Source organism: Oryzias latipes, chromosome 3 (genome assembly GCF_002234675.1).
Source record: "Oryzias latipes chromosome 3, ASM223467v1".
In the NCBI taxonomy this organism is placed as follows: Eukaryota; Metazoa; Chordata; class Actinopteri; order Beloniformes; family Adrianichthyidae; genus Oryzias; species Oryzias latipes.
The window spans coordinates 35,364,990-35,384,498 of record NC_019861.2 but is presented as its reverse complement, the minus strand read 5'-3'; the positions used below and the strand labels follow the sequence as shown (position 1 = coordinate 35,384,498).

Below are 19,509 nucleotides of genomic sequence, written 5' to 3'. Positions count from 1 at the left end.
ACCTGTCACTCGCAAGCGCGCCCGTGGGACCTCCTGCGTGCATGGTGCAGGTTTGACCATTTTTGTCCGTCTCCACTCGTAAGGGCAGTTGTGACTTATTCTAATCTGGCCAGAGATGACGATGCGGATCTTCTGCCACAAAGTGCTTCCTCTGTCCTTTAAGAGGGGAAGAAGGAAGTTACCGGAGACCAATGTCCCCATAACTCAATCCCAGAGAAGCTGCAGACAATACATGGAAAAATGTTGTAAAATTCTAATGTCTTTAGGAGTGAAAAGCCTTTCAAGTACAGTTGTTTGTCTTCCTTTACTTGAAAACTGCTGGTCTGTGCTCCACATCTGTGCGATCTTTCATTTAATTTGATCCGTCGAGGCTTTTTCTTTAGTGAACAGCTGATGTCCTTGAAGCCTTGTTTCTTTGTTTTTTTTTATTTAATGGCAGCAGTTTGTTCCAATTATAGCAGCAGCTCATAAAGCAAAAATATTTGAGCTGGAAATTCTCAAAAAGTCAAAAAAAAAAAAAAGTAAATGGAACAGGAGACCAATCAAACTTTCCTAATGACTACACGCGCCGCTGAATAGCCCCCAAACTTTTTCATCTTTTTCTTCCTTCTCTGGCAGCCTGCCTCTCTAACTTTCTTTTATTCCTCCGTTTTCAGTTAGAAGCTTCTTAGCAAACTGTAATTAATCTTGAGCCCAGTTGTGCATCACATAATCGAGGGGGGGGGGTTGTGGAGGTTATTGACGGGCCTTTCTTTCTTGGGTTTTTCCACAGCACAAAGACCCCCAAGCAGGCGGTGTTTGCAGGCAGCATGCAGCTTCTGGCCGGCATCAAGCTGTGCACAGGCAGGGTTCTCACCAACCACCCACATTATGAAGACAAGGACCTCCGGGACCGAACCAGACAGGTACCGCCGCCCGTCCGTCCACTTCAGGCAAACCGTTGCACGAAAACAATCAATGGAAGTCATCAAGGGGGGGGGGTGGAGCTGCCGCCTCCATTACTGGGTGTGGAGACAGAAGCCATGCGACCACATGCATTGTCATTGGAGAAGCACCATCAGGAAACGGAGAGGTTTGATTCTCTGGACATCAAAAACAAATGACGTTTTCTCCTCAAGTCCACAGTGTTCCTCACAAGGCAGCAGCATTAAAAATAACCTCCTGAACATAATTGCATCATTGAATAAAGTTAAGCACCAGATGGTATTTGTGGAATGGAACAAAAACATCTTGTTGTGTTTACTGGGACAAAAAGCTGGTCTGATTTGTGATGTGTGACCAGGAGAATTCAAAGTGAAGCCAGAAACTCATGCGGCTCATTTGGGCCTCTCGGTTTCTGGCTGCTGTCCAGCGTTCAGTCTCCCACCTAAACCAGAGATCTCCCAACACTTAGCAGGAATTTCACTTTCCTCTCTTGACTTCCAGCCATGCGTCTCTCTGCTTCTCACTGCTGTCAGAAATAAACGGCAAAACACAAAAGGAGACTCTTGAACCTCAGCCTCAGGTGCTCTGCCAAACGCCTCAGCAGCAAACGCCGTGTGAGAGTTGGAAACTCCTCGTCCAATCACGCGTGTTTGCATAAAGAGACATAAATATTGTTGGACTGAAAATGAATCTCGACAAGAACAAAATCAAAAACCTTTTTATCACCCAACTTTTTATGTAACAAGAAATGATAATCTCCCTGTTTTAGACATAATTTGTGCAGAATAGCCTTTAGCAGTTAACAGGTTAATCTTGGTTCCAAATGTCCTCAGGAGTGGACACGGCCTGTATGCGGGTCAGTACAGGACATGCAGGTGACCCGCACTAAAGATCAAGGTGGTAGACCACTCAGCGAACCCATAGAGAGAAAATATGTGACCAGACCCTCACAAGGTGTTTGACTAATGGTTTGAGGAGTTCAGACTGCAGCCATGTTTGGTTTTCACCTTCAGCGATGAGCCTTTAGGTCGGAGGTCCGTCTAATTCTTTGTGTAGACTTTACAAATGTTTAATGGAGTTTGCATCAAAACAATTTGCACAAAGGAAACAAAATGGATGTCTTTTATTGATTCTCTTTGTAATCGTTCATTTCCAAGAGACTTGTCCTTCAGAGCAGATTGACTTACTCTCTGAAACATCAACAGTTACTGTGTTAAACACATTTATCAGCAGTAAAACGCAAAAGAAACCTTCCAGAGGAGTTCTTGCTTACTTGGCTCTGGATCCTGTCTCCGGCTCGTCTCGCGCCCCCAGCCGTCCCCCAACTTCATCTGGATGAAGCTCATCTGCTGGACTATTTATACATAGTTGTAGAGTTAGATAAGTTAATTCTTCTCTAAGAGTTCTGATACATCGCCTGTCCGTCCTGGGGGAGGATCCCTCCTTCATGTGGAGGCCACTGAGGTTTCTTCTTTTTTTTCCGGAATCCGTTTTTTTTAGGAGTTTTTCCTTACCGAGAAGGAGGGTCTAAGGCAGGGATGCCAGTTTAGTTTAGTTTAGGTTAGCAATCAGCTATTGAATTCTATGACTTTATGTTTATTACACAATTACCGGTATGAAGCCCATTGAGACGACTATTCTTGTACCGTTGGGCTATATAAATAAAATTGAACTAAATGAAAAATATGCCATATTTACATGCTAGATTGTCCTAAAACTAGTCATGTTACTTCAGTGAATCATTCCTGATTGGTCACTGTGTCTTTTATCAACTTTATAAGGCCCGTACACACCGGGACGAATATTCGCCAGGCGTTATTCGCCAGCGTTTTTCGCCACGTTTTTTGTGTTCACACCCAGGCGATTTTCGCTGACGATGAGTGGAGTGAACATGCAATTTCATTCCCTGACATTAGATGGCGCTTAATGTAAAACAGAAATACTCCTGTACACAAGGTGGCGCTGCGCAACTTTACGCTTCTTAAAGTCGCTTTTCACTCAGAAGAAGAGAGCAAGTATTTACACGCTTGTCAGAATCAAACAAAGAAAACATGAATATTTCAAGCACCAGTAGCTCCAACTGGTACTTGGTTCGGGGATGTTTTAGAATGTCCGTCATTATTGCTTCGCGGCTGTGTAGACGCTACTTGGCGTCTATCTTCTTCGCTGGTATGTGTGCTCAGCAAGGCAGTTTTGTGTTTGAGCGCCCCCAAGTTGTGTTTTACTGTAACTTCAGAAGCTCCAGACACGTGAGCAAAAGCGCCATTCTCATTGGTCGAGTAGATTTCGACGCGACGCGTCGAAAAAAAAAAACGAACCCGAGGCGTTTTTTTTTTGACGCGTGGCGTTTTTACGCGTCGGTGTGCACACTCTCATTGGTGCCCTTTGTTTAGTCACGAGGCGTTAAACGTCGGCGAAAATCGCCGGCGAAATTCGTCCCGGTGTGAACAGGCCTTTAGAGTAGAATTTAGTAGATTTTAAGAGTATGAAACTCTCAAAGCTGTAACACAGATTTCAAAAATTGCAAACCCGTTAGTTAATCTGAGAGACAAACTTGCTTTGATAAATTATTTCCATCCATCCATTTATTTATCTATCCGTCCATTTTCTGAACCCGCTGAATCCCTTTTAGAGTCGTGTGGTTGCTGGAGCCTATCCCAAATAGTCCGTCAGAAGGTACATTATGTCTGTGAATGTTTCTGCAAAAGTTTGAGGTTGCAATGTTTAGATTCTACAGTTGTTTTTTTTTTTTTTCTCTTTGACCTCTTACTGTTTTCAGAACATATAGGGAAAGGAAAAAATAGTTTTACAAATCAGCATTTCTGCCGCTCAGCTTCAACATTCTGTGTGTGTCTTCATTACAACAAGCAGAAAGTAATGTGGGGTCTCCTCTTGGGCCGCTGAGCCTGTGGTTTGCTTCCCAGCGGGTAGTAATGCATGCTGGGCCGCGGCGAGGCCAGAGCCTGGCGTGGCGCTCATCAATGATCCATGACGATGGGCTCCAAGTGTGTGTTTGAGCAGGAACGAAGCCTTTTGGAGGAGCTCGTTCTAAACATTGGTGTATTGCTAAGGCTCACTCTTCTTTTCTTCATGTCTTAATCCGTACGTCAATGAAATGTGAGTTTTGTTTCCAGATGTAAATATGTTCTTTATTCATTTAAGGAGCAACATCCACTCCTTTCACCTGTTCTTCTGCTTGTTGTATGAAACTCAGCAGGCGTTCCTTCCCGCGCAAACGCTTTCTTCTTCCTCATGAAGGATTCATGAGGCGTTCCGGGAAGTTTCGGCGCTGTGGCTCTGCTCACACTGAGTTTTTATATTATTAAGGTGTCTTTTTTTTTTTTTTTACTGTTTGGATCCTGCAACGCTTTGGAACATTTTATCCAGACGGGATGTCAACGCAGGAGCAACACTGCGAGAAACAAGGACGTTTAAAGACGTGTTGGAAGTGTGGGACCACAGGAGAACCAAACAAAAAAGCCTGGAGCACCGATAAGTTCACAGGCACAGCAGTAATAATATTTGATGGGTTTTATTGAGGCTGGGCTGTAGAAGCACCGTTTGAGCTGCATTCTTTTTTTTTTTTACTGAGCTTTTCACACATGCTCCCAGATGGAGACTGAAGAAAAGGTTTTTTTAAGCAGATCAGCCCATTTAAAGTTCCCATTCAATTCAATTCAAAGCAACAGTTCACAGCTGAGAAGGTCTCAAAGAAACATCGAAGCTTCATTAATTATGATTTTTTTTTATTATTATTCAGTCCATCTATCCACTTTTCCAAACTTGATCCCTTTTGGGGTCACAGGGTTGCTGGAGCCTATCCCATCTAAGGCAGGCTAAACCCTGGACAGGTTTCCAGTCCATCACAGGGCTAAACACAGCCAGATAATCTCCACTGTAATCTAATGGGAAGGATTGAATTAGCAAAAAGTGACAGTGGTGAGAAAAACTCCCGTTAAATGGAAGAACCGGAAGAAACCTCCAACAGAACCAGAAAAAAAAAACCCACCCAAAACGCAGGAACGTTTGTAAGGAGACGAGCAGACCGGTCTAGTGTCTGAGAAAGCAGACAAACGCGAAGTTGGTTAACAGAAAAAGAAATGCATTCCAGTCAGGGACCAGAAGGCAAAGATGTGTCGCTGTAACGGACAAACTCAGAACTCCTGGAGCATCTGTTGGAGAGCAGAGAAGATGAATGAGTCATTGCAGCAGAGAGTAAAGAAAACACGGGAACATCTGTTACAAAAAAAAGATCAAAAATATTGAGTCAGCCAACAATTGTTCAAGTTCTCCCACTGAAAAGATGAGAGAGCTCGTCTTTAATTTTTGTCATAGGTGAACTGTAAGTATGAGAGACAAAAATGAGAACTAAATGCAAACTATAGTGGAAAAAACGAGGGTTAGGTCATTAACTAACGTTTATCTCAACAGCCTTGTGGAGGAGTGTCCTCCCTGAGACTGGAATGTTGTGAGTTCAAATCCATGGCTGAGTCATACCAAACATCTATAAAATGGGACCCAGTATCTCCCTGCTCGTTTGAGTCCATGGAGGCGTAGTGTGTTTCTGATGGTCGTCATGGTAACTTTGGTCCTAGAGCTCTGACGGTGATTCTCTGGGTTCTTCCACGTGTTTCTGGGACTTTTGCTTTCCGTGTTTGTTTGTTTTTTGATAATTTCCCCCCTCTGGGGTCAGATCTTGTGCGTCTCCCCAGGTTGAGGGCCATGATCGGTGGTCTTCTAGGTTCACCATCAGGGATTTCTTCACTCCAGGCTTCTCACCTGTTCCAGATTCAGTTTTTTCCAGCCGGGTGCAGGTCCACAGTTGGGTTTCTTGTGTCCTTTGACAGCTCTCCCATGAAAGCTGCTGTTCAGGTGCTCTGCCTCTTCATCGTGTGTTCTAACGTCAAGGAGGCCTCCTGGTCATCATCAAACGATCCGCTTGTTTCTTTTCTTTGGTGTGACCTAGTTTGGCCCAGTTTTTCAATTCTTCACATTCTGGTCTCTTTGTATTTTTTGTTTATTTCAGGTCGTTGTTTACGGCGTTAATCAGAGTTTTTCTGGATTTACGGATCCCGCTGCGTTAAAGAACAGCAGCCTTACACCTCCTTTATATTCTGCCTTACTTTAACACGATCAAAATGTGATCTTAGTTTTTAGATATCTTAGATTTTACAATACATTTCTACTTTTGACCCCCCCCCCCCCCCCCCCCCGTCACTGCTGCTTGTCAGTTATGTTGTCAGATCCTATATTCCCATTCTGATGCAGATATCTGCTAATTCTGATCCTGTGCTGATAATTTTGAGCATTCCTGATGAATAAAGTTATGACTTTTACCTTCAGTTTTATTCTCTGCCCTGGAATTGATGACCAGACATGGTTTGAAATAAAAATAAAAAATCAATTAAAAACAAAACTTGAAAATGATTTAAAAAGCTACAGAGGTGAAGATGCTGTAAACCAAAAGAATCTCCATCACAAATTTGCTTCTAGAAGCTTATGAATTCTTTTTCATTTATCAAGAATCAAAAGTGTCTGCAAATGATTATGATGCATAAAGAGCTGTTACTGGATTTATACACCCTTGGTTGAATAAATGATATTGAAGTCATGTCTCTCTCCTAATACCAAATCTACATAACGAAAACTGAACGAACATTTTCTTCTTGTGCACATTCGTTTCTGTTGTTTTTGTGTTATCTTGCACACTGAGGTACTTTTCTGCAAACTAAAATGTTCAGAGAAGAGATTAAAATCTCCGGTTTGGTCTGAAATTAGAAGTCGGCCTGAATCTTGACTGAAACAGACGTCTTCATCATTTTCTTTAACCTGTAATTGGCTCCCGACGCGTTTCGGATGTAGTTTTAGCTTCTTGGACAACATTTTCCTGTCAGCAATCCATCTGAAAACACAGAGTATGTTGGTATTTTTAGATCCTTCACCGTCTGTTTTTTCTTGCTGCGTGCGTGTGTGTGTGTGTGCGAGCGCAGGTATACCAGGTGTACGCTCGTCGGTCTCCAGAGGAAGTGTACGGGATCCTGAGGGCGGCGGGGGCCGACTACGTGGTGCTGGAGAACAGCATCTGCTACGAGCGGAGGCACAGGCGAGGCTGCAGACTGCGGGACCTGCTCGACCTGGCCAACGGACATGTGGGTGGCGTTCCTTCACAGTGACTCACGGTGACACCCTGTGTGTGTGTGTGTGTGTGTGTGACTCCTCCATCAAGCGCCGTGTCGCAGTAAAAGCCCTCAGCCCCCGCAGAGGGATCAATAGTCTCACTTCTTATCTGCTCGTCTCCGTCTCTCACTCTTCCTCGCCGTTTCTGCGACCCCCCCCCCCCTCCTCCCCGCCGCCGTCACCTCGGCGAGCTGGAGTCTGGCACAAGGCGCTGAATGACACATGAAACGGCGAAGCGTCTTCCTTTGTGATGCAATAAAGGCGTCTCAGCACGTTGAACATGGGAAACCTGGACAGCTTTATTGAAGCGCTGCTGGGAGCGCGTCTCCCCGTCGCCGTCTTTTTTTCACCTCCCGCTTTTGTTCGCCTTCCTTCACGTCTGATTTTGTCTTTTTCTGCTGTCATTTGAAGCTCACTCTTTGCTCCAGCCTCTTGCCGCTTGCAGGTTATTAATTTGTGGCAGTCATTGATTAGAAAGTATGAAATCAGCTGAACGCCACGTGACGGCGTGGAGCCGTTCAAACGTTTCTGACAGCCCAGACTTTGAATGACACCAGTGAACAAACAGCTATTTAGAAGATGAAGCAAAAAGACAGTTGATGACATGTTTTGTGATTAATTATCCCAAATGACCTTCTCACATTTAATAATTGCTTAGCTCTGAAAAGTGAAAATGTAAATGAGTTTTCTCAGAAAATAAAACTCAAATGATCAACATTTCAAACTCTGAGTGGTTGGTGGTCACATCTATTCTGCTCATAAATACTTTAAGTGAACAATTAGGAAATCTAAGTTAATGTTGCCTCTTTTTTCCATCAAAACAAGTTTATAAATTCAGTTTTTTACTTTGGATTTTTCCTGTATGATATGTATTTCTAAATTCAGGTCCTTGAACTGAGTCTTTCCACGAGCAGCAGGAAGCTCTTTAACTTTTATTGCTTCCTAATCTCCCAGATCAGCTCTCTGCGTCGGACGTTTCATCAATGCAGCCGTCGATATTCTCAAATCGGAGTGTTTGCGCGGTCTTCAGGTCACTATGGCCGCCCTTCACCGTTATGCACAGTTTGTGTCCCCCTCCCCCCTGCAGATCATGGATGGACCAGGAGAGAACGACCCAGACCTCACGCCCGCCGAGCACCCCCGTTTTTGCGAGGCCATCCAGACAGACGGCGCCGCTTACACCGCGCTCTTCAGCAGAACCTTCCAGAACAAAACCTTCCACGTGTACCGGCTCAAGAAGAAGCGCCGGAAAACTCCCAGGAGCCCAGCAGAGCCGGCCGCGACGCCGTAGCTGGGGAGGGCGGCCCGACAAACTCACCCCAGCTTTCATCCCAACCATTTTGATGTGACCGGCAGCTCTGTGAACTCTGCTGTGTGGGGGGCTGAACCTTCAGGTGTGTGTTTCTGTGTGTGTGTGTGTGGGGGGGGGGGGGGGGGTATCTTTTCATCAGTGTCGAAAGAAAACAGATCTTTATGGTTTTAAGGGTAAAAGTGGCTGAAGCTCCGACTTACTTTACGCCATAGTGGAGTGTAGATGTTATGGATTACTTTGAATTGAAAGTTTTTGAGGTAATAGATTACATCCATACGTAGAAGATGTTTAGTTGATGTTAAAATGCAGACAGAAGCAGGTAGAACCTTCCCGTTCCACCTTAACCCATAAGAACCACCGCTGACATCAGTGGAACAGAAAAATGGTCTAGAAGTCTCTGCAGTCCGATTCTGTGTCATGGAAACACAAAATATGTGTCTGACTTCTCAGCAGGTGAACTCCTGCTGGTCAAACGTCTCACGAGGTTTCCATGTAGAGGAACTGTAGAGGAGCCGAGCTGTGGTGGATCCTTTAACTCCCTGTAACTTTGTGTTCCTCCCTGCTGAGCAGCTCCTTCTAGAATCATGACATTAGGCGCTTGAACTCTGGGAGGTCAGAGGCCCTCGCAGAAGGACTACTTCTCCCAGAAACCATCACAAGTTTGACTCCAGAATGGAGTTAGTGGAACGTTTAGTTTTTATACGGCCACCCAAATTGGTACGTGTCAAAAATTCCATCATATTATTGACATGTCGAGGCTTTGTGGAGAACATGTGGAATATGTACTGGAAAACATGTGGAGGAGATGTAGAGGGCGTGAGGATGGTGCCATTATGACTTAAAATCTGACGACAACAAAAAAGTCATCTAGTCTGATTCCAGCCAATTTACAGACCCGAGTCTTTAAAAATCAAGTTTTACCCTAATCAGTGTTCCCATGGCAACCTTCAAAACATGGCAGATTAAAGGACCCGGTCAGTGTGACCAGCACCAGTCCATTATCTGCCCCCTCCACTGCTCTGGGGCTCAGGTTGTGGGGGGAACAGTCTCAGCAAGGATTCCCCGATGCTTTATTGTCCATTACAGTGATTGGCGCCGCTGCTGTAGAAACAAACCGCGATTTAGTGCTCATATTATGAAGTCGTTTTCAAGAAAAATGCCCCCAAACCACAAACTTTTGGGGGTTTGCGGCTTCAGTAGGTAATCACTTTCAGATTTCAAACAGCTGACGGGTCACGGCGTCTATGCTGAGGTCAACGTGCGACATCCTCCCCTCAGCGCTGCAGCTCTCTGTTCTGATTGGATTTAACTTCAGATCAAAAGCAGCTCTGCAGTGACTCAGGGGTCAGAACGGCTCTCTGTGAACTCTGTGTTTTATCTTCATCGCCTGCATGCCGCTCAGCGTCGACTCCTCCATCAGCACCACCTTTGCTCTCTCCTCACAACAACCCTCATGAATAATGGAAGCAGCTGGAAAATAGTAGCGAGCTGATTCTATGCTGAAATTCGGTGGAGAGGGGCAGCGCTTGCATGTCAAACCCAGACTTTCTGTAAGAAAACCAGACGATGAGAGCAGAGCAGAGAGGTAACAGCTGATGAAAACTATTAACTTTATATGAGAACTGAGACTCTGTCTCAAACAGGAAGCACCTTCGGGTTCCAATAGACCAAAATCCTGTAGAGATCTATAGAGAAAGAAACAGCTGATACTCAGTCATTCTATTGGTCAGAAGAACTATTCTTGATCTGATACCTTTATTAACAAGTTCCAGATGATACTTTTTTTTAAACTTTTTTTTTTCAATTAAAATGTTTGATTGACAGATTTTGTGTAGCCCTCTTTCAAGTGGAAGGGGTGTGGCCTGTCAACAAGCTCATTCCTGACTGGCGAAAGTGCCACAGAAACGATGACTCAGGCTGACTCGGACCAATCACTGCTTGATGGTGTTGTGGTGACACTATCTTGATAAAATGACAACTAAATTTGGTTTAGAGCCGTGGTGAAGGCTCTAAAGCCTTTTTTCCACTGAGCAGTACAGTCCGGTCCGGTCCAAACCAGTCTAGAATGGTTCAGGCAGGATAAGGTGCACATGCAGGGTGAAGCTAACAACAAAAACAACAATGAAAGTCATTCAGAAGTTCTTTTTTTTTCCCGCTTGGCTTTTGGTTCAAAGCCGCTTTTTTGGAGCTTTCTTTTGTCATAATGACCTTCAGCCAATCAACGGGTTGTAACCCTTGCGCTATCCTATGGGGTCAAGATGACCATTGATGTGTTCTCCCTACCATGTCAAAGGTGGATAAAGGTGGAAAGATGTCATGTAATCCATGGACACCAGTGAAGATCACAAATCATTGAAGAAAAAAGGTTCAGAGCACTGTCTAGTGGGTCTAGATCAGTGTTTTTCCACCTTTTTTGAGCCACGGCACACTTTAACCTTGACAAAAATCCCCCGGCACACCAGCATCCAAACATTTTAAAAAAGGAGAAACTCATGGTCTGTATTGATGCACAGCCCCTCCACAATCTCACATTTTTGTGATAATTATTGTGGCAGAAAAAGCTGGAAGCTGCGCTGTTTTTTTAAAAAGTTGTTATAAATAAGTTAAAAGATTTGAAAACTTTGATGTGTGTTCGTTGTGGTTTCAAGACGTTTAAGAGGAGAGACACATTGTGCGCTGATACGCTGTCACTTTAACCCAATGCATCATGGGAGATGTAGTGGCAGACAGACTAGTGTCTCTTAGCTTCATTGTTTTGTTCACATGTTCCACGGTCTGATACCGCAAAGCTACACCGCGAAATATGAGCTTATCTGCTATTTTTGTTGGAAGTGAGCGACTTTACGAGCTAAATCGGTACAAGGAAGTGAAGACTTTAACCACTTCTGATTGGTCAGACTGATGACATGTGATTAAGCCTCCAAGAATGATTGGTGGAGACAGTTGTTTGGGTGGAACTTTTCTGAAAACAGCTTTAGCTGCAGCTAAATTGCGGTACCGTCATTCTTATCAAATGTCTTTAATAGAATCAAATAAACACAAAGAAAAAAGTATTTTATGATCTTTCATATTCCTAACTACTCTGTTTTATCAGGGCCTGTTTGAATGAACACAGAGCTGATATCCTGGAGATGGAAAATGTTTTAGATCAGTTAATGAGGGCAATTTCCCACGGCACACCTGACCATCTCCCACGGTGGCACACTGGTTGAAAAACACTGGTGTAGATGACCCCACTCCCAATGTCAAAGTGCCTAAGAAAGCACAAGGGTTAACAGAAGCTCCGCCCTAAATGGTCTGTTCCTTTTTTCTATGGACCTACAATCCATGGGGGCCCAAAAATGTTACGGTTTGGTCTGCCTTAATGGGTCTATTTTACAATGGAAACGCTTAAAATACCGGACCAGACTGCTCAATGGAAATGAGGCTTAATTCCATACATCTGGGTCTATTTCAGGCTCTCTAGATTTGACCTGCAGTGACCTGCAGGCACATCTGTGATCGGTAACCATTTGGTGGTTTACCCCCCTAAATCATCCCATCAATGTTAAATGTGAAGACGGGAGGTTTTTAACTTTGGGATGACTTGACCATGGACTTGAACCTATGACCAGTCTTAGGGCGGACCTCTACCACTTGGCCCCTGAGTTTACTTAGACCAACACTTCCAACTGAGTTGTTGGAGAAACATTTGTCCCTGTCCTCTTGGCGTCTTAGTATCTCCACGTGTTGATGAGGACCTCAGTCTCCGGTCATTTCCTGCGGCAGGCTCTCCTCCTCAAACCCGCCGTTTGCTGAGCGACCTCATTCTCATGCATCAGATGCAGCTGCGGCGCCCGCTCCCCACTGTCCTGCTGCATGTTTCATTTAGGAGATGTTTGATTGCTTTATTTGAGAACAAAGTGATCCCATTATGTTTGCTTGATAAGAGAGCACTAATGTAATCTTTTTTTTTAACGCTGGTAATTTCCATACATATTGGGATTAGTAGTTCATTAGGAGGCAGCCCGGCAGCTGGTGGTTTCCTCAATGAGGAGCAGATCAGGACTGAGCTTCAGCAGGATGAAGAACTAGAAGATGTTGCTAAAAGAATCTGATCCTAATCTTAGGGAATTAAAAGGGAACGGAAACAGAGATGGGCTTTTGGCATTTGACGGTGGGGATCTCGCCATCTCAAGATTTCTTCTCCCCTTTCCTGATGTTTCTGGAACGCCACACCTCCCCTCTCTGTTTCACCTCCAAACTCAATTCAGTTCAGTTTTATTTATATAGCCCAATATTATTTTGTTTAACTATCACTAATAAATACACGAAAATGACTGTAACCCTTGTGCTATCCTAGGCACTTTAACATTGGGAGTTGGGTCATCCAGACCCACTAGACAGTGCTCTGAACCTTTTTTCTTCAATCATTTGTGAACCTCACTGGTGTCCATGGATTACATGAAATCTTTCCACCTTTGTCATGGTAGGAATAACATGTCAATGTAAGGGTGGGGTCATCTAAGATACCACAAGGGTTAAATCAAATCACCTGAAGAATTTTCTTTTTTCTTTGAAGTAACTTAAAGACAACATGTAGAAGTTTTCGGGATATAAACTGTCCTCATGTGAGGATACGGATTATCTGCGAAATTTCAAGGTCACCCAAATTCTTCAGGCATGCTGTGGGCGACAGGTCCTACTGAACACTTGGGTATCATGTTAAGGTGAATAAGATGAGACACAGACGTGACGTACAGATTTTTTTACTTTTTCAACCCTGGCCTTCGCAAGACGCCCCTTAGTGCTGTTCATGTGATGCGTGCTCCTTGCTGCAGCCCGACTGTTAAAAATGAGGAAATTAGACAATCGGTGTAGTTTGTGTGGACATCCTACGAGTGTCCTACGGGCTCTTACATATCACATGCACACCTCGTGCGTGTAGCATCTGCTCGCAGTGAGTGAGGAGTCAGTACTTGCAGCGTCTAGAGTGTGGCGTAAAGACACCGTACAAGAGCATCTCCCCTATGTCATAAGTGTGTGTAACTTCCATTATCCTTACAAATGCTTCACAAGGGTTAAGATGCAGTCGCTCCTCTCTATGGCTATATGGACCTGGAAAACCCAAAAGTCTGCAACCCCCTCACAGGTGCATGGTGGGAGTAAGGCAATAATTGTAATAGAACCAAGAGCAGAGGAATCTGAGCTGTAACTGTGACCATGGAATGAGTCCTTAGACCCTACAGTACAGTTGATGCCGTGAAGAACCTCCAATCTCTCAGGAGGTCGTCAGTCCTTCAGGATCAGGAAAACGTTTGATCTACTGAAGCACGGCTCTGCTTTAACGAGTCACTTCCTAATGGGATCATGTTTTTTTTTCTTCCAAAAAGCGTTTCAGTGTTTGTGTTCTCACCTGACGTCCTGTAGTGACAACACTGTGAACTTTTCCACTCAAGTGGAAGATGCACTGATTGGCTAAAGACTCCTCCCCTGTTGACTCGTGGGTTTTAATGAAACAGGAATGTTGCTTTGGGGTGCCTTCAGTCACTTCTCCCGTTGTTCTTTCTCCTGTGTTTGCTCCCTTTTTGCAGCGGAATTCTTGTAAAAAATAAAAGTGTCAGTCTTTTCTGTGCAGTCACAACTCTTTGTGCCAAACGTGTCTGTCATGCATCCCACTTTTTTATCAATCACATTTACGTTCAGTGCAGTTTGTTCAATAAAATAAGACTTTTTTGTGTGTGAAACAGTCCTCTTGTATTTGTTACATGAAGCCTTCCGGTCTGAAATCAGCTTTCTTCCTGTTGCATCAAAGCACAGAGTTGTGTTGCCGTTCCATGGTCGCACACAGACATTCATTCAGGATTCTCAGTCTCACTTTTCCACCTGGAGCATCTTATCTAACCGCCACAGCCGTGGGTTCACCGGCTCTGTTTCTCATCTCCATGGTAACCCGTAGCGATGGGAGGGGATAGCTCAATTATTTCATTTTCAGAAAGGGTTGGTCTGCTAACTTTGACAGTTTAATCCCCTGTAAAGGTTCCAGCGTCGAGGCTGATTTCTACTGGTCCGTCTGCGGTGTGGCTCCGTTGCGTTGACACAAAACGAATAGTACATTCATCATTCAATCAGAATGTTCACATGGCGTCCGTCATGTCTGTGTTCTACGTTCGTCCCTCCGCACTGAGACTCAAGCTTTACGCCGGACTTGTATTTGTAGTCCGTTAACACGTTAATTTAGTTTTCCCAAAGAACAATTAAGACGTTAAAAATGGACAAAAAATAGTTTGTAAGCACGGAGAGACGAAGAGTGCAATCGTGTTTTCAGACACAGTCATGATCCAGTCTGGTGCAAATAAATGAATTTATTGAGAAAGAGAGATCAAAGCAAATACAAAACACTTATAGAGCCGTCAAAAGCTCCTCACCATCATGTTGATAGAAAATGTCTTCAGTCAGAATATCCTTTTTAACTCTTAAAATGCGTCTTTCAAACGTATGTGCCTTTTCTTGACAAAAAGCAGTAATTGTATATTATCTATCTCTGTATATACAAATGAGGTAAAAACAAACTTTTTTCACAAGTCTGCACCCAGAATACAACATTTAAGAAGCCGTTTGATGGGATGAGTGAGTCAGATTGCTGTGGATCAACGTTTGCCTCTCACACAGAGGAATAAAACACACAATCCCGACAGCATCAGGACGAGGAAGCAGTCAAGACGTCGTCCTACAAGCTTTTGCTGTAAATGTTTGTGGAAAAGCTGCAGTCTGAGATTCTCTCTGTTCAAGTCCACACAGTCCTTTGGTTTTTTTTTTCAGCCTGACAGCAAGCCATCACCTCCCATTAGGATTAGTGGCCTGACATGTTTTTACACTCTCCTACCCTTTAACTGCTTTCTGCTGGCAGGCACAAATCTGCCAGGATGGAGACAAATAAAAAAAAAAAAGGGGAGAAGGATCGATGATGACAGCGCTGCTGCCTCTTCCAGCAGATCGCAGAGCCAGCAGATGCCCAGCTGCTTTTTGACAAACTGCAGCAGAACTGCGCTCAGTGCTCCCTTCTCGGAATAACTGCATCATCTGGTGTCCATTTGTCCACCCTTTACCTCCATGTCTTCTCTCATCAAAGGTGAAAGCGACCGGTCCTTTGATTCTGCGCTGTACCTTTCTATTCCTGTGGAGAAACTCGTCTCGGCCCCGGCGGCAGGAACCGAGAATCCCTCAACTTATCGTCACTTCACTGCGTTGTGGTGTCGACGGTCACACTTTACTAATCTTTTCATCTGTATTTTTAATATAACTTTTCCTAATAGAAGCTGGAAGTTGGGTCCTCCAATATTTTTCTAGTGGTATTTCACTACAGAAAGAAAGATAATCAATAGCAAAATAATTTTAGTTTAAGAAAAAATGTTTTGCCAAATTGCTTCGCTACCCTCCTGGCTGCAGTTGTAGGGGCATTTGAAGCTGTAGCGGTGTCCAAAACTGTTTATTTTTAACTCCTGAGAGCTGAAGGCCTCTTGTTTTGGACAGATTTCCCTTGTACGATAGGGGGTTATGAATCTTCGGACACACAAGGTGTATATTTGTATAAACTCCTTTTGTATTTGAGGCTAAACTCTATTATTTTAATTATATTTGCATACATTTCATTGTTAGACCGGATGGAAAAAGAGGAGGGGGGATAAGGAAGTTGGAGGAGGGGGAGGTAGAAAAACAAGATGCTGGAGATTACTGACAGGTAATGTACAAAAGTGTTTTTTAATGGGGAGCGGTATAGACACCTATGGCTGGCTATCCGTCCTCTGGTAGGGTGATCCGTGTTGCGGAGGAGAAACACATTTGTTCACGTGGGTGTGCTCTGAAGCACAGAGGTTTACACACAAGTATTGACTTTTTGTTCTTGCATGACTCTTTAAAGTTATAAAACCAACGTAATGTTTTTTTCCTGGCGCTAGCAGCTACGCGCTAACGTAGAGTGACTATAGGGCAATTCAGATTTGACCTTAGTGAGTAGAATTTCTTTCTCAAAAAGAAGAACAATTGGTAAGACCATTTTTCTAACCATATTGGCTGAATTTTTATTTGTCATTTGAAGTAAATCTTCCAATGGGGTAACAATTTTTGACGGATTTATAAGAGCCTGTTTTGGTTTCGATCACTTACTTTGGCATTTCTGTGATATTTTTGTGATCACGCTTTTTTTAGAAGTAGAAGAAAATCTCTGCTCAGAAACAGAAAGCCACATAAAAAAATACAGAGATAAGATGTAAAATGCCAAAATTCCTTATATGGAACCAAAATGCTCCATTTTCTCTCATCAATTCCTGCTTTTTAGTCCTAACTTTTGAACTTCAACAAGTTTTTGGGAAAATCAATAAATGATCCATCAGGTTAGAACTGCTTCATACAGTGAGGAGAACTTATTCATATTCAAAAAAACAAAAAAATACAAAGGGTTTGAGGTTGGAAGGTGAGGAGAAACTGGTAGAAAAGGACTTCTTTTTGTCTGACGGGACACTGGGAGTGCGTCCTGCCTCACAGAAAGAGTGCTGAGGCTTTGTTCTGCACGGGTAACGGGGTCTTTGACAGGAAACGGGGTCTTTGACAGAGGCCATTGCACTTCAGCATTGATGCAGAGCAGGATGCCGTTTCTGAGAGAACATGTGCTGCCTTGAAGATGACTTTTTTTCCAAGGACGTCCCTTTTTTTTAGCTCCAGCACAGATTTCAAAGCCCCAACCTGTCCCCAACAAAAACATGCATACCACCTTAAAGACCAACTCTGAAGAAAATGATGTTTTTATCATGTTCTTGTGGCGTTTTTCTGATAACGGAGGACATAGATCAACACAGTTTTTAGATTTTGGCCAAAAACGTCATGATCGTAATTAATAGACCACTGGGAACGCTTTGAAAATAGATCAGAGGATGATCAGTGTGGAACTTCAAGGTAACAAAAAAGAACCAGAAAACCTAACCTATCCTAGGCACTTTACCATTGGGAGTTGGGTCATCTAGACCCACTAGACATTGCTCTGAACCTTTTTTCTTCAATGACTGTGATCTTCACTGGTTTCCATGGATTACATGAAATCTTTCCACCTTTATCCACCTTTGTCATGGTAGGGGGAACATGTCAATGTAAGGGGGGGGTCATCTAAGATAGCACAAGGGCCAAAAGCAGGATTGATCAACGAGGAACGCTGATTAGGGTGGTGACTGGGACCAGTTTGAATCCTTTTTAACCCAGATTTGTCCGCCAGATTTTCCTATTCCGGCCTGCATGAAATCTGCCCCCCCCCCTTACCACCACTGATTGGTTGCACTTAAGCAGTCACCTTGGAAAGCTGCACCACATGGTTTGCATTCCATTCAGCCATTGTCTTTTAAATGAACGTCTGGCATCATCCACGTTTGGTATGCTGGCGGAGAAGCGAGCGCTTTCTCCATCTCCACACGTCCACTCCTGCGTCTTTGTCTGGATTTTTTTTGTTTGCATCCCCCCCCCCCCGCCGCCTCCCCTTGGGTGAACAGGAAGGAGCAGCAGAGGAGAACAGGAAATCAAATGAAGACGCCGGCGCTTTGCTAAGTAGAAGGCTTGATGTTTTACAACCTGCAGCGCATTGATGGTGGAGACATTCAACCAATACAGAATTACTCCACTCAGCAAACAAGAAAAAAAACAAGGAGTCTCAGCCTGAAACCCGATGATAGTCGAAGCTTTTTTTTCTCCCGCTTTTCTTCTACAAACACAGACAGAAGCTGAAGCGTACAGCAGAGAACACAAACTGTCCACCAAAAGTCCAATTCGAACCCAGTCCAGTTCCCGCCGTCTGACCACCACACTGTGGAACATGTGACTTTTATTTACACGGATTTCAATCAGCAGCAGGATGAGAAAAATAGGTTTTAGCCCCTACCCTTTTGTTCAACAGAAGAAAAAGAAAAAAAGTCCTGTTTTTACATTTTTCAGCCTTCAACTGACGAGGGTTTGAGCTGAGCTCTGGTGTACTGATGATCGGCAGGCTTCAACCACACCTGCTGGTGGGGGTGGGGGGTGGGGGGGCCTTCTCTGGGATACTTTCCTTTTGTCTGTGAGGCCACCATGATGATGGACAGGGCTCATCGTCCAGCTGATACAACACCTTTCCAGTCAGTTGTTGGCCGAGTGCTGGCTGAGCAGGGCAGGGGGGGGGCCCTCTCTGTAGAGCGTCTGTGTGCCCCCCCCCCCGCTGTCGGAGTCCATCAGTTTGAGCGCCGCAGCTCAGAGATCGCTGACCTCGGCTCGCTCGTACAGCGCCCGCAGCTTCTCAAAGCGAGGCCCCCAATCCCCAAGTGTCTCCTCCCTCCTCGCCTCCCCCCCGCCATCCATTGAATCGCCGCCCTCCAGGCCCGCTGAGCTGAAGGAGCTGAGGGAGCCGGCGGGCGAGCCCCCTCCCTCGGTGGAGAAGACCTGCAGTGAGTCAAAGGGCCCCGTGTCGGGATGCTGGTCGGCGTCACGAATGATCTCGCACAGGTAGCGTGCCAGATCTTGGCTGGAGAAGGACAGGGAGGGACGCGCCAGCTGGGGGGGGCGGGCTTGGCCCTGGGCGGAGGGCCTGGTGGGGGGGACGTCTCTGCGCAGGCTGGTGGTGGTAGTGTTGGTGGAGGAGGTGGAGGCGGCAGATGGGGGCAGCGTTGTGGAGCTGGATGTCCGGCTGAGAACGTCCAAACCCTGGATGGAGGCGGGCGTGGGGGGAGCCTGGTGGAGCAGGTGGTGGTGGTGGTGGTGGGGAGGAGGCGGGTGGTGCAGGGCTCTGGAACGGCAGTACTGGACCGACTGGGCCGGGCTTGGCTGGAGGGACTTCTGCAGCTCTGCCATGTCGTAGGCGTTCTGCACACAAACAGAAGCAGGTGAGAGGAGGAGGAGGAGGAGGAGGGAGGAGGAGGAGGGAGGAGGAGGGAAAGTTGTGGCAGTTTGGAGAAGATGAACCAGACAAAAATGAAACCCGACGGCAGGGAAACAGAAAAATGAAAAGAGAGCAGAGAAACAATCAGCTCCAACCATTAGGCTTTCTGTGAACGCTCCACCTATTTAAGCTTCCAATCAATCTCAATTTACTGTCCCTGAGAGTC

General features: G+C 44.9%; 2 protein-coding genes across 7 annotated transcripts in view; one reads left to right on the top strand and one right to left on the bottom strand.

The window, feature by feature from the left end:
- The window catches only part of dpy19l3 (dpy-19 like C-mannosyltransferase 3), a 62,638-nt gene that overhangs the window by 40,721 nt on the left and 2,408 nt on the right, over positions 1 to 19,509 (top strand). For 5 of the 6 annotated variants that reach the window (XM_023953718.1, XM_023953719.1, XM_023953720.1 and 2 more), the window contains 3 exons: positions 773 to 905; positions 6,915 to 7,073; positions 8,189 to 10,200. In XM_023953718.1, coding sequence (XP_023809486.1) covers positions 773 to 905; positions 6,915 to 7,073; positions 8,189 to 8,392 — 496 coding nt within the window. In that variant the 3' untranslated portion in view covers positions 8,393 to 10,200. Of the gene's footprint in view, positions 1 to 772; positions 906 to 6,914; positions 7,074 to 8,188; positions 10,201 to 19,509 lie in introns of those variants that run through there. The other variant, XR_002872999.1, reaches the window with a different exon arrangement.
- Positions 18,481 to 19,509, bottom strand: part of LOC110014444 (neural-cadherin-like) — a 338,096-nt gene continuing 337,067 nt past the window's right edge. The window contains exon 37 of the mRNA XM_023953704.1: positions 18,481 to 19,267. Within this exon, the coding sequence (XP_023809472.1) occupies positions 18,659 to 19,267 (609 nt within the window). The 3' untranslated portion in view covers positions 18,481 to 18,658. The remainder of the gene's footprint in view (positions 19,268 to 19,509) is intronic.